The sequence below is a fragment of the Podarcis erhardii genome, assembly GCF_964252035.2.
Source record: "Podarcis erhardii genome assembly, chromosome: 7".
Classification (NCBI taxonomy): Eukaryota; Metazoa; Chordata; class Lepidosauria; order Squamata; family Lacertidae; genus Podarcis; species Podarcis erhardii.
This window is the reverse complement of record NC_138511.1, coordinates 68,646,224-68,673,216: the sequence shown is the minus strand read 5'-3', so window position 1 is coordinate 68,673,216 and position 26,993 is coordinate 68,646,224. Positions and strand designations below refer to the sequence as shown.

Genomic DNA, 26,993 nt, shown 5'->3' with positions numbered 1-26,993 from the left:
AGGCAATATATTCGGAGCAGAGAGCAAAATTAATTGTTAACAGTGTTATAACAGAAAATATTGCCATAACTAAGGGTACAAGACAAAGGTGTCCTTTATCTCCGTTATTATTCATTTCGGTCCTAGAAGTCTTCCTAAGAACACTAAGAAATAATGAAAAAGTAAAAGGTGTGACAGTTGGTTGTAATGAATACAAGGTTAAAGCCTTTGCCGATGACTTGGTTATAACTATAGAAGATCCTATGCAGAGTGTCAAATAGGTGTTAGAAGAGATAGAACATTTTGGTCAGGTGTCCGGCTTTAAGTTAAATAGGAAAAAAACTAAAATAATTGCTAAGAATATGGATCAAGAGACAATAGAAAGAATACAGCAACAAACAGAGAAGAATGTGGTTAAGAAAGTTAAGTATTTAGGGATTACGTTAACTCCCAGGAGTATTGACCTGTTTCAAAACAATTATGTACCAATATAGAATAAAATTAAACGTGACCTAGAGGTGTGGGGAAGAATGAAACTATCATTATGGGGAATAATTGCAACGATAAAGATGAGCGTGCTACCGAAAATGTTGTTTCTGTTTCAAACAATTCCAATAATTAAAGGTGTGACAATATTTAAAGAATGGCAAAGAATAACGTCAAGATACATATGGCAGGGCAAGAAGCCAAGAATAAAATTTAAGATATTAACAGATGCAAAAGATAGAGGAGGCTTTGCCCTGCCAGATTTAAAGTTATATTATGAAGCTTCGTGTCTTTGCTGGGTGAAAGAATGGATAAAGTTAGAAAACACAGAATTGTTGGATTTAGAAGGTTATGATAATAGATTCGGTTGGCACGCATATTTATGGTGTGAAAAGAATAGAGTGCATAAAAGTTTTGAAAACCACATCTTTAGAGGATCGTTGATTGAAGTCTGGAATAGGTATAAAAATTTATTAGAGTTTAAAACTCCATATTGGCTATCACCATTGGAGATAATGAGTGTGAAAAAGATCAATATGACAGGGAGATGGATTACATATGAGAATTTGATAATCAAAGAAGGTAATAAATGGAAATTGAAACCATATGAAGAAGTTAAAGAAAATGTGAATGATTGGTTGCACTATTTTCAGTTGAATGCAATGTTCAAAAAAGAGGTGTCAGAAAGAGGTTTTCAGGGAAAGAAATCTAGGTTTCATCAAGAAATCTTGAATAGTGATGTTAAAATTTTATCAAAAATGTATAAATTATTACTTGAGTGGCATACAAAGGATGAAGAAGTAAAATCAGTTATGATTCAGTGGGCCAAAGATTTTGGTTATAATATACAATTTGATGAGTGGATAAAATTGTGGAAAGAAGGAATGAAATTCACTGCATGCACTACAATAAAAGAAAATGTTATGAAAATGATGTATAGATGGTATGTAACACCAGTGAAACTTGGTAAGATGTATAAAGTCAGTAATAAATGTTGAAAATGTCAGGAAAAAGAAGGAACATTTTATCACATGTGGTGGGAGTGTAAGAAAGTAAAAGGTTTCTGGGAAATGATTTATAATGAGATGAAGAAAATGTTGAAATATACTTTTGTTAAGAAACCAGAAGCATTTTTATTAGGAATATTAGGGAATGAAATTAAAAAGAAGAATGTGAAGTTATTTAGGTATGCAGTGACGGCAGCTAGAATTTTGATGGCCCAGAAGTGGAAACAGGAAGAAATGCCGACGAGGGAAGAATGGAGAATGAAACTGATGGAATATGCAGAAATGGATAAATTAACGGGGAAAATTCGGAACCAACGCGATCAGAGATTCACCGAGAACTGGAATAAATTTACAGAGTATATCAAAAATGTATGTGAGGAGCAATTAACGCTTGTTGGCTTTCAAGAAGCTCTGTGAAAATGATTGATAGAAATGTTGCTTAAAAGATATGATGAGATTAAGATTGTTAAAGAGCGATATAAATTTAAGAAATGTGAGTAATTGTGATAATATGGAAAATAGACAGGCTGAGGGAAGTCTAAAAGATGTATATGTTAGAAGTGGATGTTAAACATGGATGGAATGCATATTGGAAATTGAATAAAAAATTAATTGGGGATTCAGCTTCAAGGAATAGCTTTTAGATTTAAAAAATTTGCACATGTTGCTAATTAGTTGTAAAACAGCGTTTCAAGTCCTGTCCTCCACTCTCACTCCTTTTAAAAACCCCATAAATCTAACAGCATTCATAACGGATTATGCTGGTGGAGCGGGGGAGGAAGGAGATGAATTTGGGAAAATATATATTCAGGGAACAAGCTAGACAAAACTGAGGATTTCAAAGTTTTAAATTGGCAAACATTAAGCATCTGCTGTGCAGTTCAGCCTTACACCCAGAAGTCTCCTTGAGTTCCATGGAACTCACAGTTCAACATGTATTTAGAATTATAGCTTAACACTCCCGCTTAAAACAATGAGATGTAAAATGTCCTTCATCTAGCTGGATCATAGCCTCAATATTTAATTCGTAAATCTGAATTGGATTGATTTATTTAGCCTGTTCTATAAGATCTGAATCCTAAACACCTGTGTCCTAAATACCTGATCTATACATCCAGAACAGACCCTCCAGGTACTGCACCACTTCAGAGTCATATTGCATAGTCCCCATGTCAAAAAACAACCCCCGAACATAGAAAGCTAGGTTCCCAGGGAAAAGATAGCCCATATCTTTCTTTCTGATATTCTAGAATTCTCCTTTTTTAAATGGAACTGCACTGTCTCCACACTGCATGTGCGCCAATTCTCCCGTTATGCCAATGAGCTTCTTGAATATACAGTAGTTGTATATGCCCATCGTTCATCTCAGTTGTTGGAGTGGGCTTAGTTATTGCAGCTGTTCACACCAGAGTGGAATAAAGGACACTTCATCATTTAACAACTGAATAGATTTCAAGAGAGCAATTGCCCAGGTCGCATTCTCTTCGCATTTCTGAAATGTGTTGGCAAAATCTTTGCTGGTGGCTTAATTGATTAAAAGCAGGGGCGATAACTCTCTTTTTTAAAAACAACAACAACCAAGTTTCTTGTTTTGGGAGTTTGTCCTTTGTGTATCAGGATCCTCGCACTGCAGATTGTGTTGTTGCAATGGGGGCAAGTGATCAAGGTTAGACACCCAGTTTCTTAAATCACTTTGCCCCTCTTGTCTTAACACAAATGGAACACAAGAAAGGTTGGGTTACAGCAATCAAGTCACCTTCCGGGGATGATCTAATGCGTGGTAGTACAGTGGTGCCTCAGGTTACAAGCACTTCAGGTTACAGACTCCGGTAACCTAGAAATAGTACCTCGGGTTAAGAACTTTGCTTCAGGATGAGAACAGAAATCGTGCTCCGGCAGCGCGGCAGCAGTGGGAGGCCCCATTAGCTAAAGTGGTACCTCAGGTTAAGAACAGTTTCAGGTTAAGAACGGACCTCCAGAACAAATTAAGTTCTTAACCTAAGGTACTACTGTACCTAACATTCCACATTGTGGCACCACTCTGGAAGCTTGTTCTAAAGGAATGGATATTTGGAGACCTAAGAATTGTACTGGATTCACCAAAAGCTAGAAAACAGGTCAGTGCTGAGCCTCAAAACACCACTGGGTGAGAGAGCCTAGTACAAGAACAGGGGCTGTTCCTATTCAATCAAAATCCCAGGTTGACTTGGATGCCTTTATAAGCGGGGGCAGCCAATCTAGTGCCCACCAGATGTTTTTGGGAATCTGCTGTCCTCCTTTCCCAGCCAAGACAATGGCTGAAGATAATGGGAGTTGTAGTTCAACGGTATTTGTATACAGTGATACCTCGGCTTAAGTACTTAATTTGTTCCGGAGATCCATTCTTAACCTGAAACTGTTCTTAACCTGAAGCACCACTTTAGTTAATGGGGCCTCCTGCTGCTGCTGCGCCGCTGGAGCACAATTTTTGTTCTCATCCTGAAGCAAAGTTCTTAACCTGAAGCACTATTTCTGGGTTAGCGGAGTCTGTAACCTGAAGCGTATGTAACCCGAAGCGTATGTAACCTGAGGTACCACTGTATTTCATTATTACACTGTTTTTAAAGAATTCTAGCAAACTGTCAATTGCTCAAAATTGGAAGAATCTGGACAATCTACATCTATCCCTGTGGAGGCAAAAAAAAAAAAAGTATAGATGATAGCATTAATGGGAAAACTTACCAGACACTTGAAAGCTCAGAGGGGTGAACAAGACACAGATGGCTATATAGAAACATGGCACCCTTTACTTTCTCAACTGATAATCTTATAGTGTGGCATCTTCTGAACACCCTTGTTCAACTTTGGAAAATTTTTAATTAAAAATTCTGCCCCATTCCATTATTGCAGGGGGGACTTAGTGGGATGTTATTGCAATTACACACACAGACACACACACACACACACACACACACACACCCCAACAGGTGATAGGACTTGAAGCACTAGGTAAGGCTTGCAAAGACCTGAGCAGTAGTTAAACCACCACTGATCAGCTGAGGATTGAAGTCACTGCCTATCAGATGACAGGCAGCATTTTTAAGCTTGCTTTCTGCAGGGATTGGATGGGCAACAGAGTTCCCTGTGCGGAACCGTCACATAGCCTATCCAGCCCCGTGCCTGATGACATATGTCTGGTACAAGGCAGGTGAGTGTGGTTTAGGGGGAAACGGCCTCGTGGGCCAAACGGAGACCCTTCCTGGGCCAGATCTGGCCCCTTAGTGTCAGAGGTTCCCTACAGACAATACTAGGACTGACCAGATAAGACGAAATCTTCCTCTGTCCTTTCTTTCAGGTGGACGGGCCTGTCACTATTCAGTCCCACTATGCACAGGAGAGCACCGCCTTCCTAATGAGTGAATACACTGACCATTTATAGCAGTTTCCCAACCCTGGGCCTCCAGATGTTTTTGGACTACAATTCCCATCATCCCTGACCACTGGTCCTGCTAGCTAGGCATGATGAGAGTTGTAGTACAAAAACAGCTTTAGACCCAAGGTTGGGAAACCCTGAGTTATAGTGTGGACCAGCCTTCCTAAAGCCCAGCACCTTTCACATGTTTTAAGTCCCAGCAGCCCCAGATGATATGGCCAATGGGATTTGTGGTCCAGCAATATCTGGAGAACTCCAGGTTGGGGAAGGTTGACATGGATGTTACTTGTATATACATACATACCATCAGTCTGGTATAGGATGCAGGTGTAGAGGGAAGAAATACTATACCATAGCCCCAGATTTTGCTTAAGATTTCAGGGCCTCATTCACACCATACATTTAAGGCACGGCAGAACCACCTTGAGAAGTCATGGTTTCCCTCAAAGAATTCTGGGAAGTGTAGTTAGTTAAGGCTACAGAAATCTGCTTGGAGACCCCTATTGCCCTCAGAGCTACAATTCTGCGAGTGGTTTAGCAATCCGTTTCTCTTCGCAGGTAACTGAGAATTATAGCTCTTCCAAAAGTAACAATCTTTTTTTTCTGCACAGCTCGTTTTATTTTTGGCTGGAAGCATCTCATGGCTGGCTGATCCCTGCTTTTGTCTACACAGGACAACCATTTTTAGATTATTATTTTTTATTGCACATAGTGTCACTCCGATGTTATTTCTGGTTACTATTATTATTGCATCTTTTTGGTTTTGAATTATGTTTTACATGCTGCTAGAAACAGCCTTGAGGCTTACCTGAAAAGGCAGCTTATTAATATTTTCAATACGGCAATCACCCTATTCTGAAGCTGACTTGAGTAAGCATCCCATTTTTTGCTCCGTTTGCAAGCTGCACGCCCCTAAACTTCAAATTGGTCCTAGGGATGGTGTATAATAAGCAATAAAAATGCAGGCGACAAAAACAGAATCAACGGCCCTGCAGAAGATGTGCACACTCAAGAGTTATCAAAACTCAATTTATTTCAAATGTTAGAATTTTTACAGATTCACATCTCTCCTGCAAAAAAATAAAAACCACTTTTTGCTTCCCTTGCTTCCTAAAAACAAAATAAAAACAAAATAAAAGTAATCGGGGTGCCCGAATATTGCCGACAACTCGGCATTTTTCCCAAACACAGCCCATTGTAGGGCTGGCAGGATCTCCAAAACATGGTTGAAGGAGACAACAGCAAGAAAGTGGGCAGAAGAGATTGACACACAAAGTTTCTATCCCAGTCGGATTACCGCACACGATCCGTTCGTTGGTACAATTCAGTATTTTTCCTCCACCGCCTTTACCAAAGCCTACATCTGCCCCGCAGGGCCAACACTCAGCACAGGGGGTGGCCCCCCAATGTTGTTGGACTCCAACTCCCATCATCCCTGGCTGTTGGCCATACAGGCTGGGGCTGATGGGAGTTGGAGTCTAGCACCTGAAGCGATACAGGCTTCCTGCGGCTGATGCAGGTAGAAACTAAATACGGGTACCAAGATGGAGAGTCAGGGCAACAGCTCCCTTGCAACCTCCCAGGATTACAGACACAGCTTTAAATAGGCAGCCGTCTACAGGATATATCCAAAATAATAGAACTGATGCCTCTACCTCAAGAATTCTGAATCAGGGAAAACATTTGAGCACAGGCAACTTCCCTGAACCGTCACACAGCCACCCAGATTGGAGAAGCTGCACTCAAAGACTCTGGAGCTCTTGAAAGGACAGGCAATGGTCCTTTGGGGCTGTGGCAGGCGTGGCTAACCTCTGACCCTGCAGATGTTGGACTACAACTCCCATCATCCCTGACTGTTGGCCATGTCAGCCAGGGCTGATAGGAGCTGGGAATCCAACCACATTGGGAGGACTACACATTCCCCATCCCTGTGCTCCGGAGTCACTCCGCAGCGGAGTTCGCAGCTGCCAGAGAATTCTTTAAGACGTCCATGTGTATAAATAAGGAACCAGGGTCACCCTCAAGAACCATCTCTTGCCTCAGCCAGGAAGGTGGCGGCAGAAGCTTGAAACTACACCTAGATTAGAGAGAAGGCAGTCCTCCCCTTAAAAACAGCGTTCTCCAAACTGGTACCTGCCAGATGTCCCTAGACTACAACTCCCATCATCCCTGACCACACTGGTTTGGGGCTGATGGGAGCTGAAGTCCATAGCTTTCAGAGGGCACCAGGTTTGGTAAGGCTGCCTTCGATGGGTGTACAAGTTAATCCATCTCCCAGGACCAAAGAGGGACTGAATGCCAAAACTGAGAAAATTGTGACTTTTGAGGTGAGCCATTAAAGACTGGGGGGGGGCAGTGGCAGGGAAGGGAAGAGTCTAGGAGATAAAAGCCCCAGGTTTGATGGCGAAACCAGGACAACTTGTGCAGATTTCAGAAGCAGGGCAAATCAGATAGTGGAGAGGGAACAAAAGGACCATGTGTATCCAAAGCCAAATGCTATCCCTTGTCTTGTTTATTTTTATTTTTTTTAAATAAGACCTTGTCCTGACTATCAATAGCTTTGAGAGCAGTGAGGGAAGCCATTTTTTAAACAAATACCAACATCTTAAGGGAATTATTTTATATTGGCTAATTTTTCTCCCTAGAGAAATATCAGAAAGTTTTCCGCAGGAGCCCCGTCCCAAAGACTCAGGAAAGTGCTGCCCCCTGGAGGGTTCTCTCCGGGGCTGCAGGAACAGTTTGTCAACTCTGCCGCTCCTTGACGAGGAGGACAGTGTGCTGCCCTCCGCCGGTCACCGAGAGAACGCTGCGATTCTCCAGCTGCTGGCCAGACATCTGAACGGGGCTCCAGGCATCCTCTTCGTCCCCAGTGGCAAGCTGGAGGTTAGACCCCATGCCCCAGGCAAATGCGCGGCCTATAGAAGACAGGGAAAGTAGGACAGTGAAAAAGAGCCCTAAGCAGTTGTGCCCGAAGCTGGCTGGGCAATGCATGCCAGGGCTTCTCACATAACCATTGCATATTATTCACAACATGCAGAGATGCAATATTCAGTTTAAGTTTCTAGACTTCATGAGTTAAATTATCAGAAGACCAAAAATTCTTGCTTTTGGGAAAAAACCAAAGCTCAGAAACTGGAAAGTTCAAGGCCAAAATTTAGAACAAGTCTTGAACTATAAATATTTAGGAATGGCGGTCCAGGCATCAGGATCTGACAAGGAACTGCCATCAGTGCAGGAGGGAGAGAGCAAAAGCCAGATGGATTATAGAGAGCCTCCAGGGATCGTGGGAAGTAGCTCCTCTTCTGCGGAAGAGAATAAACGCGGCTCCAGTGGAGAGGAGGTGCAGGAGTCGGAAGTGGCGAGGTGGTCCCAGGACTCCTTGCCTGGGAGAAGCGGGGAGGGAAGGGGTCCTCCGCTGCCTACGCCCTCTTTGCACAGAAAGCATTCACGCAGAGAGGGGAGGTGCAGACTGGGCGTCAAGGAGCTGCTTTGCTGGGGAAAGTTTAAGAACTGCCCTCTCACGGATTCTGCCAGCGATTGAGTCAGCCACGGGAGAGTGGCGCTCCGGACAGATAAAGTTTATTTTGGCAGGTAAGCCAAGTCTTCACAGCCAAGTAGGGAGATATTTGCCTGCTTGCTCCCGAGCAACCCCTTGGAAACATAACAGGATCCAACAAAATTCATATTAATTCAAATGGGTGTGCTGGAGAAAGATCTGCAAATGCTATCCTTAAATTTTTTAGAACTCAAGGGGTTTTTTTATGTCCCCATGGCACTAAAATTTTATAAAGCCAAAACATTGGCACAGCTCATTTATGGATCCTTTCTGGGCCCGCCTCCCTCTCGTTCATTCCCCTGGAAAGAGCGTGATCCAAACTCCTCAGAGCCCTTCTACAAGTTCCTAGGTGCATTTCAAATGCATGTGTAAGGCTAGAAAGAGACCTCATGAGTGCAGACTGTTGTGACCTGAGCAACTTAGGGGCTCAAAGGCTCCATCACCAAGGATGCCAGTCAGGAAGGCCTGCAAGTCTTTAACTGAGATTCCTTTCGCTGGGTCTCAGCTTTAGCTGTGATTCCTGCATTGAAGGGGGTTGGACTAGATGATCCATGGGGTCCCTTCCAATTCTGCGATTCTTCAGCAGAGCACATGATTTGCCTGCAGAATATTCAAGGGACAATCTGTGGCATCTCAACATCTCTGACAAAAGCCTTGGATATCAATACAGAGCTAAATTGACTGATAGCAACTTCCTACATTCCCATTTTCATGAGAATTCTGAATATATGAATGAATATACATGAAAACATTGTATGGTCTTACGGGGGGGGGGGGGGGGAGAGAGAGAGTTCCAAATCTTATCATGCTGACTGCAGAAACCTTTTCAAATTCCTCTCAGAGAAGCGAGAGCTACAACAAAATGTTGCAGTGTGGTATGCTCCCTGTTCAAGGTTTTCGAGACACCCTCATTCTATTCTCTCGTTTCCCTGTTTTCCTTCCTTTACCCAACAGCTGCACAACTTTTAGAAGACATCTGAAGGCACCCCTGAATCAGGAGGTTTTTAATGTTTGACGTTTTATTATATTTTTATATGTGTTGTGGAAGCCGTCCAGAGTGGCTGGGGCAAACCTATGAGCAAGAAGCTGGCGTAATTAACTTTAGGCCAGATCAAAACCCTGTTTAAACAGTGTGGGGGCTGCTGTTCAGCCTCAGCCTGGCAGAGGGAACACAAGGCTTCAAAAGTGTTCTAGGCCAGGCTGCCAGGACCTGTGGGATCCAGCCTAAGCACCCCCCCTCTCTGGTCCCACCTCTGCTGAACATCCAAAATGCCTTTTTTGGGGACCCTGCACCAGCCTCAGCTCAGCCGGCTGAATCCCGGTTGAGCCAGAATGAGAAAGCGATGCCAGTGTTGGGGGCATAAGATTGGCTGAACCGCTGCATCCTAAGCTGCATTGATCCCCTCCCCCACAAGACACAAAGTCATTTCAATGGGTCTACCCTAAGTAGAACATAGCTGAATGCCCTCCACTTGTATACAGTGGTGCCCCGCAAGACGAATGCCTCGCTAAACGAAAAACCCGCAAGACGAAAGGGTTTTCCGATTTTTAGCGGTTTCGCAAGACGAATTTCCCTATGGGCTTGCTTCGCAAGACGAAAGCCCATAGGGAAATCTCCGGGGACAGCGGGGAAGCGCAGCGTGCCTTCTCCTCTGTTCCTGGACCTGTCCTGAAGGCTTGCGGTGGGAGGTCCGGGAACAGAGGAAAAGGCGCGCAGAAGGCTGTTCTGAAGGCTGGCGGTGGGGAGAAAAGTCCTTCTCCCCCCGCCAGCCCTCAGAAGAGGTCCGGGGACAGACTGTCCCCGGACCTGGTCTGAAGGCAGTCTCCCTAGGAACGCATTAATTGATTTTCAATGCATTCCTATGGGAAACCGTGCTTCGCAAGACGAAAAACTCGTAAGAAGAAAAAACTTGCGGAACGAATTAATTTCGTCTTGCGAGGCACCACTGTACTCAAGTTACTACCAACGAGTAGCCACTCACTCCAGAGCTTCATCAATAATTAAAATAAAATAAAATAAAATAAAATAAAATAAAATAAAATAAAATAAAATAAAAACCTGCCCTCCCCAGCCAAAGCCGGGCTGAGAGCAGCCAACAACAATAAAAGTAACACAGTTTACAAAAAATCATAATCAATTAACTGAAATGCATTCTAAAATCAATTCATTCTAAAATCAATTCAAAATCAAATTAATGGCAACCACTGGGCTAGAGTTCTATGAGGATTACCGGAGGGGGTCAGACTGTGCCCTGGCCAAAGGCCTGGTAGAACAGCTCTGTCTTGCAGGCCCTGGAGAAAGATGTCAAGTCCCGCAAGGCCCTAGTATCTTGTGACAGAGCGTTCCACCAGATCGGGGCCACAGCCGAAAAAGCCCTAGCTCTGGTTGCGGCCAGCCTAACCTCCCTGTGGCCCGTGATCTCCAAGATGTTTTATCTGAAGACCATTCCCCGCAGGGCCACAGATTAGGCACCTGCCAACCCAGCGCCCAACTCAGACTCACCGTCTTCCGTAACCGCAAAGCCAACCCGCTCCCCACAGGCGACCGATGACGCTTTCGGCAGCCCAGGGACAGCCGTGGGGGCGTTCTTGTCCGACGCTCCCTCTCCCAGGCCCAACATGCCGTAGTCTGCCCTGCCAAGGCTACACACGGTTCCTGCGGAAGGTGGGAGAAGAGACATCGCTCTGTTAGGAGAGGTTCAGTGAAGAGCGCCACAGGCAGGCTTAGGATCAACGAGGGACCATCACCCAGACTGCATGAGGGTGAAGGCGGTTTGGGCCACAGCCCTCTCTGAACATCTGAAGAGCTGTTCAACGGTCTCCCTCGGGAGGTGGTGGTCTCTCCTTCCTGGGAGGTTTTTAAGCAGAAGATGGATGGCCATCTGTCACGGGCGCTCTTAGTTAAGATTCCTGCTTTGCAGGGGGTTGGATGTCCCCATGATGTCCCTTCCAACTCGACAATTTTGTCTCTGAAGAGAGGTTGCTTAACCTTGATAAGGCCTGGTTCCCTTTCATACATTCCATGAATACAGTGGTACCTCGGGTTAAGAACTTAATTCTTTCTGGAGGTCCCTTCTTAACCCAAAACTGTTCTTAACCTGAAGCACCACTTTAGCTAATGGGGCCTGCTGCTGCTGCCGCGCCGCCGGAGCACAATTTCTGTTCTCATCCTGAAGCAAAGTTCTTAACCCGAGGTACTATTTCTGGGTTAACGTAGTAGTAGTAGTAGTAGTAGAAGAAGAAGAAGAAGAAGAAGAAGAGGAGGAGGAGGAGGAGGAGGAGGAGGAGGAGGAGGAGGAGGAGGAGGAGTTTGGATTTTATATCCCGCCTTTCACTCCCTTTAAGGAGTCTCAAAGTGGCTAACATTCTCCTTTTCCCTTCCTACCCCACAACAAACACTCTTTGAGATGAGTGGGGCTGAGAGACTTCAGAGAAGTGTGACTGGCCCAAGGTCACCCAGCAGCTGCATGTGGAGGAGCAGGGAAGCGAACCCGGTTCACCAGATTACGAGACTACCGCTCTTAACCACTACACCACACTGGCTCTTGTAGTCTGTAACCTGAAGCGTCTGTAACCCAAGGTACCACTGTAGTTGCACACAGATCCTCACCTATCTGCGCTGCACCATACGACAATGGGGAGGGGGCTGCCTGGATATGAATTAACCTGTGGATTGTGTTGCTCAGCTATCACTGCATTGCAACAGGAAAATATCCTTCGCTTTGCATGCACACCACTTTCCACTTGACTGTGTTGAGTGTGGATGGTTTGAAAGCCTTAAATAAAAATATTTCTGACTGAGGGGGGAATTACAGCATTAAAAGAGTCCTGTATTGAGAAATCCAACCCCGATTTCACCAAATCATCTAAAGCAGCCCTGGGGCCATGGCTCAGTGGCAGAGCAACTGTTATGCATGCAGAAGGTCCCAGGTTCATTCCCAGGAAGGGCTGGGAAAGACTTGCTTGTCTGAAAGCTCCGGAGAGCCACTGCCAGTCAGTGTAAACACTGCTGAGCTAGATGGACCCACAGTCTCGCTTGGTATAAGGCATTTATGTTCCTTGGTACTGTTGCCTCTGCTCCTTTGAAGTCATGGAGCCTGCAGCCCTCCCGATGTTGTTGGACTACAACTCCCATCATCCCCTGCCAGAGTGGCCAGGGATGATGGGTGCTGTAGTCCAACAGCTTCTGGAGGGCCATAATTTCCCCATGCCCATATTATGTTCCTCTCCTCCAGCCCATCAAAGAGCAGCCACTCACCTTCCGAGTCCAGACACACAGTGTGATGCTGCCCAGCTGAGAACCCAACCCAGGATCTGGTGGAGTTCTTGAATGCCGTCAGAACCTTTGGCGAATAGTAGGTGTCAATTCCTTGTGATCCTGGGAGATAAGCAAGAAAACCCAAGCCAGTTAACAATGTGTAATGTATAGTTATGGGAGAGAAAGAGGACTTGAAAAATTCAACCTGGCATTTTGGAGGTTTAAATCTCAACGCATCTCGACATAGTCTTAGCCCCAAGCTTACAGAGGTTGCCACCAAGTTAGTCTAGAATGATCTGAGACTGGTGTGCGCAACCTTTTGTCCCCAAGGGCTATAGCAGCAGCACACATGGACACTTTTGAAGTCTCTCTTTTAGCTGAGGCTGAAGAAGGGCAGACCCGTCTCCAGCCCAGCAGGAAGAGAAAAACCCTTTGAAAATCAATATTGCGCCTTGGGCCCAAGTCCATCCATTCTGGAATCATTTTTAGACCTTTACACAGGATTAAAAGGGAGGTGGGGGAAGGATGGGTTTCCATATGTGAAAGAAGAATCTAATCAGGGTTCAAGATCTTGTAACTAAAGGATTGGTCACTTCATACACAGAAGTTAAAATCAAGTTTCAAGGCAGAAACCCCAGAGCAAAAATCTATTCATTTTTGGTCAAATAGGAAACTGAACTGAAACGATTATTTCATGAAATGGGTCCAACAACCAGGGGAAAAGTCCCACTGGATATATGGGAAAACCTGTGGAAATCTGCACATGAATTTTCTTTAAATGTAGAGAAGAGAAAACTGTTTTAAAATCATGAGAGCGGATTGTATATCGCTCATGTAAAGATATATAAAATCAACAAAATCTATCCAGACACATTCTGTAAGGGCCAAAAGGCGGGTGTTTGATCTTTTTTTAATTAAAAAGGGAGCAGGCATCCAGGGGAAATAGGTTTGGCAATCCATATCTGCCATTGCACCCAATGTGTTTTGACTATACAAAATTTGGCTTAAAGCGCAATCCACGGAACGTAACCCCCTTGTAAGCTGGGAGTCGCCTGTACTCCCTTCTGTTAAAAAAAAAAAGAAGGGGACCACAAAAACCCTTTCCTTTTTTTCAAAGGCTAAGGTGTTTCATAGCGTTACGGATTCTCCGGGTTATGAAAGGGAGGGAGGGCGGGAGACAAACGGTACTCACATAGGAAGGGGCATCTTCATTTTCAAAGTGTGTTTTTTTTTCTGCTCAGGTGAAGGAAAAGTCAAACCCATCCCTGACCCCAGCAAAGAGAGACATCGTTTCCACCAACCACCTGTTTGGCAGGCTGAAGGGAGGAGGGGGCAGTAGCAAATTTGGGCATAGAGAGATAACAATTTGCTGCAACAGCAATGGGCAAACAGTACAGGAAGAAGGGGAAAGCCCTACAGGGCCTGCAGGATACAGATCTACGCAGCGGAGGCTGATCCATTAAGGCACACAGGACAGGGCACCATTGACCTCCACCAGCTGTGTGCTGGTCACCCAGTTTCTCACCCAAGGAGCACCAGCCATCACCGCATCTGCCATTGAGGACATTGATTCTGGGAAAGGTTGCTGCATGTTCTTACTCTGTGGTGCAATCCAGGTGCTAGGAGCTGCTCCCTTTTCCCTTGGCAAAAGAGGGACAACCGAGTCGACCCCACTTTCCCTCCCGCAAATTTGGCACATTTTGGAAGACCCTCGAAAAACAGCTCCCACCAAGTCTGCTTGGCTCCTTCTGAGCCTGGACGACAGCACACAGGTGGCCAACTCACCCAGCTGGTAGTAATTGGAGAGGCCAAACCCAATGACATGGCCCTCCTGGGTGATGGCGATGGTGGAGTAAGAACCGCAGAAGACGTCCCGGATCTGCCCCTTGGTCTTGCAGCCTCTCTGCTTGATAGCAACAGCTTGTGGGAGCAGCAGCCGTTCTGGAAGAGAAGTGGCGGGAGAAGGAATGCTTAGGAGGAATTGGGGGGCGGTGGTAGAAGGAAGGAAGAAGCCATCCAACACAAAGATGCCCTGGGTAGCCAAGCCTTCCTTCTGGAATATAATATAGCCTCCCTTATGGGAAATCTCAAAGGTCTCCTGCCTGGGTCCCCTCCCTTTAAAGCAGGTGTGGGGAAAGTGGGGCAGGGAAGAAGACCAAAGCTCTCTACCTTGGCCCCCAAAGACTCTTGCCAAGGCTGTGACAGGAGCAGGCCAGCAGTAAATGACACCAAGTAAGTTGGAGTTACCATATCTTTTTCGTGGATAAAACTATGCTTTTTGCTTTTAAAAAAAGGCAAAAATTGGGTGTCGTCTTATACATGGATACTGAAAGCAGAGGGGGGGATGTGCGATGAATGGCAGCAGCAAGCAGGAGATTGGCAGCGGTGATGGGGCGGGTGATTGGCAGCTGTGGAGAGGCGGCAGGTGATTGGCGGCTCTGGCAAGTGGGTGGGCGGGCTGTTGGTGGCAGCGAGTGGGCAGACAATTGGCGGCTGCAGCGACGTGTGCAATTGGCAGTGGCTGTGGCAAGCAATTGGTAGTGTCAGGCAGGCGGGTGAGCGATTGGCCACCTCCCCCACCCCCCAAAAAAACTAAACAACTTAATTTCTTAATTTTGGGTTAAAAAAATAGGGGGTGTCTTATACATGAGGGCGTCTTATACACGGAAAAATACGGTAACTCTTTGTTGGCAAAAACAGGAGTGTCAGGCCAAATGAGCACAGCAACTCATCTCTGGCAGGTCTTGCCCACATGAAGCAGTTGTTGAGATTGAAGGTCCCCTGTCTTCCCACAGCTGCCTAAGTCCCCTCCTGAGACTGTGCCTGTGTGAAGCCAACTTCTCCGCCCTCTTCACGCCTCTTCTGATTCTAGGAGACTGGGGGAGGGGAGATTGTGAGAGAGGGGGAGACGACTCTCACCAGCTGGACTCCGCTTTTGGCTGAAAGTTAATGACTGTTACTTCAACACTCTCTCTCACTGCCCCAATCCACTCTCAACATGCCCCCCACCCCATCATCACCACTGACGCGGGGCAAGAAATGTCCCAGCATCTTGTTTTTCCACGTGTTCATTCACAACTATGAACAGATTCAAAATGCAAATGCAGTATTATTGGGCAAACTTGGCACTGTCAAACAGTTTTGCTTGAGTTCCAAAATACAAGACAAATGCATGTGAGAAACTTTAACACTCTCTAGAGCAGAGGCAGCCAGGATAGTGCCCTACAGAGGCTGTTGGATTCCAACTTCCATCAGTTCCAGCCAGTTTGTCGAATGGTCATGGATGACAGGAGTTGGAGTCCAGGAAAATCTGGAGGGCATCATGTTGATAACCCCTGCTCTAGGGCATCAGAAATTTTTCCAATGCAAATTCTCAGAGGAAAATTTGGGGGGACAACGACGACAGGGCATTTTTCCAATTCTATTTTTACTCTAAATTGCATAATTTTTTCCCCCAAACAGAATGGAATCTATAAAGTTTTCCCGATTCAAGATTTTCCAGAAAACAGTTATCACTGGTCACCACCACCCTCAGACCACTCCAAAGCAACAGAATGAATCAAATGCCAATAAACTCACCCAATCCTTTTCTTCCTCCTCTGGCAGTGAAGACTTGGGGGACTCGCCCCAGTTGGCCGTTGTCTCCGCAACCGCAGGTGTAAAGTCCTCCTGCCATGGACACTAATGCCAAGTGATGGCTCCCTGAGAAGCGAAAGCAGAGGCATACAACTACCCCAATCTGTGATGAGTTGGTTCTTTAATCCCACATCAAACAATTAGGTTTCCAAAGCAGGGTTTTGATGGCTTGGGTGGGAGACTGAAAAACAGCCAGATTGGGACATTCTTCTGCGGCTGTATTAGCTACCTGACATCCCACCTATGGGAGACCGCACAGGAAATTACATCAAGGAGGAACACAGGAGAACAAGGAAAATGTCCTCTTTACTACAACCCAAAGCTATCAACTTGAGATAACAGCTTCAGTCTCCTATACAGGAAATAAAAATTCAACACTGGAAAGTCAACACACCAGTTTGCATAAGGGGAAATGGTTGCTGTGCATCACTCACTGGCCTGGTTCACACACAACACGAAACAGGACTTATATAACTATGCCTTAGTGTTATGTGTGAGCCCTGCCCAGTAACTTAACGATGGCCAACCAACTTCAATCTGAAGTCATGCTTTGCTGTTGGCTTACAAACCTTGACTTGTTTTACCTATGGCTTTGTGCTATGTGCAAACCCAGCACTCATTCTTAAGCATGGTTTCTTTGACCACCTCACCCCAGTCTACACACAATCAACACACCTTAGCTGGTTTGACAGTCAATGCAAAGCGGATAGGGAAATTCTGCCTAAGGCAATTAGGGATTTTTTTTAAAGGCAAAATAATATTAGAATTGGAGCTGTCAGAGATGCAAAAGGGAAATTGTATATTATTCCTCAGGAACTTGGCAGCCATATATATACAGGATATAACAATTTTTTATATTATAGATGTATGTTCTGTATTATTTTAATATTACTGCCTCATACAAGTTTGTCATGGCCTTTGGCTCTAACAATAAACTTATGAATTCTCACCACACCGACCAAGGCATAGGGCAAGAACAGTTGGCAGACAAAAACTTTGGAACAACAGGTCATGGTTTGTTTGACTGCCTGAAGGACAACTCCCTGTTTAAAAAAACATGGTTTAGTGTGATATGCAAACCAGGCCTCTGTGACTCACCTGAGGCAATTTTAACGACTGGCACATCCAACTGCAGCTCCACAGGAACAGCACTGCCACTGCTAGACTCCAACTGCTCTCCGCCCTTCAAAGGAGCCAGTAAACCGATGACTCCATTCTCATCCTGAGTAGAGGCAGATGCAGAAAGAGAAAGGTTTAGCTGGCAATCCAGAACAGAGGGGCTGAATAAGTCTTTAATTCCTCCAAAGCAAGGCAGGCAACATACCCGGAAAGCTCCCCAGATGAAGACACGCCCGTCGTCTGTCAGTGCCGCCGTGTGGCTGTCCCCAGCAGAAACCTGCACCACCTTCTCCTTCAGATCAACAAGCCCCGGCAAAAAATCTGACCCCTCCTCTGAAGTGTCCCTCCCCAAGGCACCCTCGTCGTTGCAACCAAAAGTGTAAATCTGCGAAACAGGAGAAAACGAAGAAAGCGTCTTGCAGGGCCAGACCAAAGGCAGATCAAGTCCTGGCAAATCCTGATTTCCACAGTGGCAGATGTCTCTGGAAAACCCACATGGAGGAGATTAAAGGCCAGCAACTGGTAACTCAGAGCTACCATGACTAGCAGCCATTCTCCATGACTCTGTCTATAGGGAGGGCCATAGCTCAGTGGTAGAGCATCAGCCTTGCATGCAGAAGGTCCCAGGTTCAATCCCCAGCATCTCCAGGCAGTCCTGGAAAGGCATTGTCAGTCAGTGTTGACAATACTGAGCAAAAGGAACCAATGTCCTGGGCTCAGAATAAAGGCAGCTTCCCCATTTTAAAGCCATCTATGGTGCTTGCTGCCAACACAGTTGTGGTCAAAAAGGGCTACACTGTGGAAAGGGAAGCCAAGAGGAAATCCAAGGGCCCGTTATTTCAGATGGAGGGATGAGACAGTGTGGCAATCGGAGAACAACTTTCAGCAAGAAGCAGGGAACCCTGCTGCATCTGCAAAGCAGCTTGAGCCGCTGGTCTTCAGCTGGCGGGGCAGGACTCACAAGTAGGCCACCACCAGGTCTTCATCACCACTGCCTGTCTCTTTGGCACAGGGGTGGAGAACTTCAGGCCCAGGGACCACCTGCGTCACTCCAGGCCTTGGGACTGTTCCCAGGCAGACACTTTCCCTAGGTCTCGCTTCAAGCCCTTCATGATGCTAGTTTCTACACACACCTCCATCCTGGCATTTTTCTGAGTTCAAAACCAAGTTACGTTACAGCTGGGCAAAACGACTTGGGGTGCAAGGAAGGGACAAAAAGGGGGTGTGGGGAAGGGGCATGGCCTAAAGAGCCTCAGAAGGGCCAGACAGAGGCATAGAGGGTCTTTTTTTGGCCTCTGGGCCTGAGGTTTCCCCCACTACAATGCTTTGGGGGTTTGCAAGCACTACTAAAGGAATGCAAATTGTTACGACGCAGATGGCGAAGGCGCAACGAGACTCACTTGGCCTGTTTCACTGAGGCACACCGTGTGAACCCCTCCCGCTTCAGCCTGGATGATCTTCTCAGGGAGCTGCAGCAGGGCAGGCCTCTTCCGCGCCAAGACGTCCGGTCCGAGGCCCAACTGCCCAAGGTCGCCCTGCCCCAAGGTCAGAACCAGTCCGGGCTCCGTCTGGTGCGACTGATGGCTGACTGGAGAGGAACCGTGAGGAGGAGTCAGAAATGGAATACATGGTGCAGGGGCAAGAGAAGAAGTATCACATGACCACCCAAGTCCATTCAGGAAGCTCTCGGCTCAGGACCCAACCGTTCTGAGACTAGCCAACATAGGGCCCTCCTGATGTTGGGCTCCAACTCCCATCAAACCCCAGCCAGTATGGTAAATAGCCAGAGCCAACATCTAGAGGACAACAGACAACTAATAGCACCCTTAGCAAACTTCATTTCCCAGGATTCCTTCAGGGAAGGCATGACTGCATCATAACATGTCATGGTGCTGATGGGGCCTTAAACAAACATGGCTCCTCCACATACTGGTGTCAGTTACATGCTTTTGTGAGCTTTGAAGGCTACAGGAATTGCACGTGACAGCGGTTGCAACCCACAGCAGCCTCCGAGGGTACAAAGTGGGTGGGTGGCAGAGAAGGCTCTCAGTAGGCTGGCATGGACAGGCCAAGACAGGGGACTCCCCATTTACGCAGGGGTTATGTTCCAGGCCCCCGTGCACATACACAAAATTGCACAAAAATGCCAAGCACCCTGGAGAGCCCCCCTGGCTCAGGAACAGACCCATACTAGAGTACGAAAAGGTTCTCTTCAGACTCTGGTGAGGATCTCCTCCCGAACCGGAGGGACAGAGGGACTTTGTGGGGCTCCTTAGCCTCCCAACTTAACAGCTGACATGCGAGGTAGAGCAGCAACGTCAGCCACTTCCCTGTGCATCAGAGGAGGAAGCGCTGCTGACCCACCCGCTCGCGCAAAGACCCTCCCCAGAGCCCAAAGAGGATGCCGTCTTCAGGCTCCTGGGAGGGTCTCCTCGCAAACCGGATGCTTAGTGAGCTGGTCAACCAAGCCCCACCGTCCCTCTGGCTCGTGCTTGGTTGACCAGGTGCTCCCCCTTTCCAGGTACCATTTCTGGGTGCCCGGCACCACACACAAACATAACATGAGTAAATGGGGAGTGGCCTGTAGTCATTTATTATTATTATTATTATTATTATTATTATTAGGACTTATTTCAAAAAGCTTAACAAACTAATGGGTGAGATCCCAATGGATTCAAGTTACAAAAAAGGAGATTCTGACTAAACATCAGGAAGAACTTTCTGAAGGCAAGAGCTGTTCAACAGTGGAACAGACACCCATGAGAGGTTGTGGACTCTCTTTCTTTGAGACTTTGAAGCAGGGGTTGTCACTGTTGAAATTCCTGCATTGCAGCGGGTTGAACTAATGAGCCTCGGGGTCTCTTCCAACTCTGCACTTCTATGATTTGCATTGCATCCGATTGTCATAGGCTGTGTGATCCTTGTCGTATATTTTGCTGTTTCTATGGCTTGCAAACCACCCTGTGTAAAGAGATATCAGTATACAGTAAAGAGATGCCAGTATACAAATTAAATGAAAAACGGAACGCAACCTCACCTTTAGTCCGCTTCACTTTGACAGCGTCATCTTTTTCCAGCACCCGTTTTCTTGGCATGTTTCTTTAGTGCTGTTAGGGAGGGAGAAGTGGAAGAAATCCCCAGTCAAAACATGAAAGGCTGCCATGGTCCAAATCACAAAGCAGGATTACCGTACTTCACAGGATCATTCTTGAGTTCTCTTTCACAGGTAGAAGAGTTTGGATTTGATATCCCGCTTTATCACTACCCTAAGGAGTCTCAAAGCGGCTAACATTCTCCTTTCCCTTCCTCCCCCACAACAAACACTCTGTTAGGTGAGTGGGGCTGAGAGACTTCAAAGAAGTGTGACTAGCCCAAGGTCACCCAGCAGCTGCATGTGGAGGAGCGGAGACTCGAACCCAGTTCCCCAGATTACAAGACTACCGCTCTTAACCACTACACCACACTGGCTCTGTACTAATATTTTTAGTACAGTGCTTCTTATATTTTAACTGGGAAGCTGTGAGTTTAATGGAACACGCAAAGCCATTTTCTGAATTGAAAACAAATGCTCCATTTTTTTAGGTACAGCGATTTTTGTGCTCTATTTGTATGATCCCTGCCCTAGTGTTTCATAATGCTCCTAGAGCTGTGAATCTCTGATGAAAACATCTGCCTTTCTGTTTCCATAGAAGACTGCTCTGTCCATCTACAAATATTCAGCAATATGTTGTGTCCCAAGAAAGTTTGTAGGAGGCATCTTGAAGTGTTTTGAACCCCCCCCCCCCCATATATTTGGCTGCCGGGGAGTGGGCAGATCACAGAAAGGGAACCTGGGCCTTCCAAATGTTATTGGAGCCCCATTAAGTGTGGCCCATGATAAAGAAGGATGGGAATTTGAGTCCGGCGACATCTGGGGCCCACAGGTTCTCCATCCCTGCCTTATGTTCTACGGCTGCAGCAAGAGGGTAAATAGGATCCTTAAGTAAGAAGAGAAGTGTTGGATGAGACCAGGAAGATGACGCCAATGCAGAAAGGGAGAACCTGTCCCTCAATAGCGATGAAAATGTTTTGGCCGCCAAACTTTCAGAGCCTAACCGAAGCAAATTCAAAAGTCAAAGCCCTCCATTGTTCCACATCTCCCCAAGCCCATTTGCCATGGTGCCTGGCCAAAGAAAATTTTTTTGGGGGGGTGTCATTATCATTATACACACAGTGCCTCATTGGCCCCAGGGCCACCTGTTCCATCCTCTCATGGTTTGACCTGGAAAAGCACAGCATCAGAAAAGATGTGAGGGGGAAATTGCCATTTTTTAAAAAAGGACACAAGAACGATCAGAAAACGCTTCGAGGCATCATACATGGTTGACTTTGGGAGATGCTTAAATGAACACTTTTCCAGCTCCAATGAACAGGGGTAATGTGTGAATAACTGGATTAGGGGAACAAAGGCCAGCTCTGGCAAAGAAGAATTTTACTTGACGTACTTTGCACAATGCAGGAAATTAACTTCACTGGTATTAACACCAAGCCCCCTGTCCCACCACCAACCCAGATTCTGCACTCAGCGAGTTACACAACTCATGCCACTTTGCACAGCTTTTGCTTCCTTTGCAGGATAAATCACATAAAATGGAATACGCTTGTTTAATTTAACAGTAATGCAATGTTGAAGACTTGTTATTGGCTGCGGCGGGAATGTGTCTCGGTCCTCTTTGACGTCAGCAGTCATGGTAAAACTTATAAAAAGTGTATAATTCATTGCAATAAATCTAAGTGTCACAGGACATCAAGGACACAGATTCCTCAACGCAATTTCTGCAGGAGAATAGATGTCACGTAATCTGGTACGGTTATTTAGCACCATGAAAACAAACTAGATTCATGTTTGGCTTTGGTCAAATCTATTTAGGGCAGTTTTATGCCTCTTTAATTTCTCTGACTGCCCCCAAAGAACACAGGGAAATGCCGTCTTGTGAACTAGTGAGAATCCACAACACAGGGCAGGAATTTCTCCAGTGCTTTATTTTTCCGTGGGAAATTTCCCATTTCATAAGCTCATTAGTACCAATGAATGGATGTCAGATGCAGGCACAATGACTAGGCAGGCTTCCCCGTTTCAGTGTTTTTAGCTTTGCTTACTAAATACAAGTAAAATAAACATGCTATCACACTAGGGGCATCAGAAAAAAGTACAGTGCAAACTGAAAATGTTCCAATGCAAATTAGGTTAATTTGCACAGGAGACATTTCCAGAAAACTTTCCAATTCAAAATTTTCCAGGAAACTCAGGCCACTGCTGAGAATTCTTTATTTGGGATTCCTAGCTCCTAGTCTCACAAAACTACAATTCCCAGAAACACCCTGGGAAGTGGCCAACAACTAATAAATCAGTTTGCATCTGTACAGTATCGTGCATGTATTTACCTGGTATGATGCGCCTTCTAAATCCCTTCCCAGTGCAATATCCCATATAAAGAGAATAGCTGGAAGTTCCATTGAGACAGGACTATACCCTGCTGCCTTTTTAGCCTTTTGGGGTGTAATTTTGTGTGTTTCTACACAAGTGAGGAAGCGTGTACAGTCTTCAAAGAATGGGGGGAAATCTCAAAAAGGTGGCCCATTCTCCAGGGCGCCCTGATGCTGTTAATCAGCATGGAAAAAGGAATAAATAATAACAACAACAGGAACAGGAACAGATGCACCTAGCGAGACTAGGTATAGAGTTTGACTGGCAGCAGCTTTCCAGGGTCTCAAGTTGTATTTTCCATCATTTAGTACTACCTGCTCCTTTTAACTATGGATACCAAAGACTGAATATGGGATCTTTAACATACAAAGCAAGTACATTACTACTGAACTATGATTCTTAACTGACCATAGTAAGACCCCCCTGAGATAAGATCAAAGGTCTATGTATTACAACCTCCTGTTCACCTAAGGCAGCGGTTCTCAACCTGTGGATCCCCAGATGTTGTTGGACTACAACTCCCATCATCCCTGAGCTCTGGTCTTGCTAGCTAGGGGTGATGGGAGTTGTAGTTCAACAACATCTGGGGACCCACAGGTTGAGAAAGGCTGCCCTAAGGGGCCAACCAGATGCCAACGGAAAGCCTATAAGCAGAACATGAGAACAAAAGCTGGGCTCATCATAGAATTGTAGAGCTGGAACGGACCCTGAGGATCATCTAGTTCAACTTCCTGCAATGCAGGAATCTCAGCTAAAACATCCATGACAATTGCTATGGACTGGAAGCTGTCTTGTACCAGATCTAATTGTCCATCTGCACTAAACATTTAAAGCAGTATCATACCACTTTAAACAGTCACAGTTTCCCCCCAAAGAATCCTGGGAACTGCAGTCTGTTATGGGTGCTGAGAGTTGTTAGGACATACAAACACACACATAAAAAGGTAAAGGACCCCTGACAGTTAAGTCCAGTTGCGAACGACTCTGGGGTTGCGGCACTCATCTCGCTTTACTGGCCGAGGGAGCCGACGTTTGTCCACAGACAGTTTTTCCGGGTCATGTGGCCAGCATGACCAAGCCGCTTCTGGCGAAACGAGAGCAGCGCACGGAAACGCCATTTACCTTCCTGCCAGAACGGTACCTATTTATCTACTTGCACTTTGACGTGCTTTCGAACTGCTAGGTTGGCAGGAGCAGGGACCGAGCAACGGGAGCTCACCCCGTCACAGGGATTCGAACCACCAACCTTCCGATCGGCAAGCCCTAGGCTCAGTGGTTTGCACCACCAGCCACACACATACAGACCTACAATTCTTAGAGTGGTTTAACAATAAATCCCTCTTCCCAGTGAACTCTTGAGAACTGTAGTTCTGCAAAGGGAATATCAAGGGGCATGCAGAGGACAGCTGGGTAGCTTGTCACTAACTATATATTTTTTTAAAAAACAACAACCAACACAACAACAACCCTGCAGTAGATGCTCACACAGCAATTAGAATCACAGAAATGTAGAGTTTGAAGGGACCTTGCACAACTGCATTCCACTTCTCTGCCAATGAACACCACACCTGTTCAATAGTTCCACCTGTTGCACAGCTGAGGGCATGAGAGGCTGCCTGGAAACAAAGATGAGCCCTGACTGCAAAATAAACCAGTTGTGCTGAAAGGCAAAAGGCAGCTAAGAAGCCAAGCTGCAGATCAGGACGGACACACACACACACACACACACACACACTTCATTTTTTCTCTCTCTGCAGCAACCAAAGAGACCCAGATACCTCGTAATCCCTCTCAGCCACAGATCCCTGGACTACAAAACAGGGAAATCAATACTGGCCTACCTAACAAGGTTGTTGAGAGGATTACAGAGAAAGCAGAAGTGAAGTGCTCTGAACACCCAACACCCTTATACACTTTTTAAAAAAGAGAGAGAGAAGAAAAAGTGGTTTATAAACTAGAAAATAAATGTAAAACATTATCATTATATTGCAACTACTAAAATGTATCTGTGAAGCGTCCTGTTGTTCAAACAATGTTAGGTTGTGTTTGTGAGAAGGCTCCCTGGACTTACTTGGTCAAAAAAGAAGGAACTGTAAGGTATATTTGAGGAGGAAAAGTAAAATGCACCTGGGAACTGGGTGAATGCAGTCTGAGTATTATCTCTTCTGACTGACACATGACACGTGAAGAAAGAGCCATCGGGCCAGATTCAACTACTCCGTTCCACCACCAGATGCCAGTGCAAGAAATCCAGCTGTCCCGAATCTCCCACCCACCTTCCTGTTTATGGGATGGCCTCTGGTCCCAGTACTACCAGGGAGAAAAACACCTCTGCCCGCTTTCTCCACCCGCGGATCATTTTACGCTCCTCTATCATGTTCTACCGCCGTGCCCCCACCCCACCCCCGCGCCAACTCCCCTTCCATTTCCCTTTCCCGCAACTCTCAAGGAAGCTGCCTGGATTTGAATTTCCCGCGCTGACGCTCCCTTCCTTTCCCGCTGTTGCAAGCCGCCCGAGGAGAGAGGGAGGGAGAGAGAACCGCCGACTTTCCCCTTCTCCCAGGAAACGTTCTCCCAGGAGGGAGCGCGCGCACTCGCCACCCGGCTTTGGAACGCGAGCCTGCAACTTCGCGTTCCATCCGTAGAACGTTCAGACACCAGCCACGCCGCTCTCAAGCCACGTGGGGACGAGGCCGGTCGGGCCCTTCCAGAACTTAAGACGAGATTCAAAGGGGGCGAAGCGCACCAAACCCGGGCTGGTTCTCTCTTTCTCACCCCACCGCAACCGACCGTCCTGGGCAACCCCCGTTCCGCCAGGCTGCTGCTGTCGGCGACGGCAGACTCACCTCGTTACTTGCCTTATATTCGCTTCCCCACTCCCAAGTCCGACAAGTCTGTTCCTCTTCCCCACAAGCACTCCCTCTGCCTTGCCCCCTCCCTCCCTCCCTCCCCTGGCGTCCTTATCCGTTCGAGCATGCGCACTGAGGCGCCCCGGCGCAGATACCATTGGCTGGCAAGAAAGGAGGAACAGAGAAAATTTACTCCGGAGCGCCAACTATCGGCCGCTGCAAAGTAGGGAAAGGAGATCCCATCCCCCAACCATTCGAACAAGACTGAGGTTAAATACGAGAGGTAAAGCCCGGACGCCGCTTGAGGGTGGATCACTGATCATTTGGCTGAAGCCTGAATACACGTAGACTTGTAATGATCTTAATAAAGTGGGCTCTTTTTCAGGCCACGATCCTAGTTACACTTAGCTGGGGGAGTAAGTGAACACTACAGAGTACCTAGAATTTGACTGTATGTTTAGTTGCAGTCCTGCACATGTTTACTTGGGAATAAGCCCGAATGGACACATGGGGGACTTAAGACTATACTTTCAGGGATCATTTCTGTAGTTTGTAACTAGAGAAGTGGACACATGGGGACTTGGGCGTAAACGTGCTTCGGGTTAGGCTGTGTGGAGTGCAACAAAACTGATAATTACTTTTATTGGTAGTATTGCTTTTACTACTATATCCTTTACTACTGTATCTTCAAAGAAGCTGAAGGCTCACCCAATTTTCATTTTATCCTCAAAACAACCCTGTGAGATAGGTTACCCCTCACAGAGCTACAATTCCCAAACAACCCTTAAACAACAGTGCCCAGAATTCTTAAGAGGGAGAGTTTCAAATGTGTTCTAAAGGTACCGGTATATAGCACAAGCCTGTAAGTCCAATTACCTCTGAAGAGAAATTTAGCTGGAGAGAACACAGGTGCCATGGAGGAAGGATTCCCCAACAGGGGTGGGGAATCTGCCATCCTCCAAATTGTGTTAGAATACAACTTTTCTCTTGCCCATGCTAGCTGGGGCTGATAGTTGAGAGTCCATCTGGACCCAACATAGGTCTTGTCAATCATCCACTCATTTTGCCATGGGCTTTCTTCCAGCAAGGGAAGGACAGAGATAGTCCTACAAAGGGGCTTAGAGGAGTTTCCACATAAACCTTAAAACCAGGAAATGAACACACCCCACACAAAAAAAACCCCCCTCTGCATTGGGATTCTTCAATGGATGCCCTTGGGTTTTG

General features: G+C 46.3%; 1 protein-coding gene across 2 annotated transcripts; it reads right to left on the bottom strand.

The window, feature by feature from the left end:
- Nucleotides 1–5,899: 5,899 nt before the first annotated feature.
- On the bottom strand, nucleotides 5,900–25,866 carry RCC1 (regulator of chromosome condensation 1). 2 transcript variants are annotated; one of them, XM_081869275.1, is made up of 10 exons: nucleotides 25,779–25,866; nucleotides 20,491–20,560; nucleotides 18,854–19,041; nucleotides 17,659–17,838; nucleotides 17,433–17,556; nucleotides 16,278–16,400; nucleotides 14,484–14,639; nucleotides 12,699–12,818; nucleotides 10,944–11,096; nucleotides 5,900–7,799 (listed from the first exon to the last, which is right to left on the bottom strand). In XM_081869275.1, exons 2-10 carry the CDS (start codon nucleotides 20,546–20,548, stop codon nucleotides 7,627–7,629), a joined length of 1,275 nt encoding a protein of 424 aa, XP_081725401.1. In that variant the 5' UTR covers nucleotides 20,549–20,560; nucleotides 25,779–25,866; the 3' UTR covers nucleotides 5,900–7,626. The 2 variants fall into 2 exon arrangements, with proteins under 2 accessions (XP_081725401.1, XP_081725402.1); XM_081869276.1 differs by having other exon boundaries at nucleotides 25,767–25,846.
- Between the last annotated feature and the right edge of the window lie 1,127 nt (nucleotides 25,867–26,993).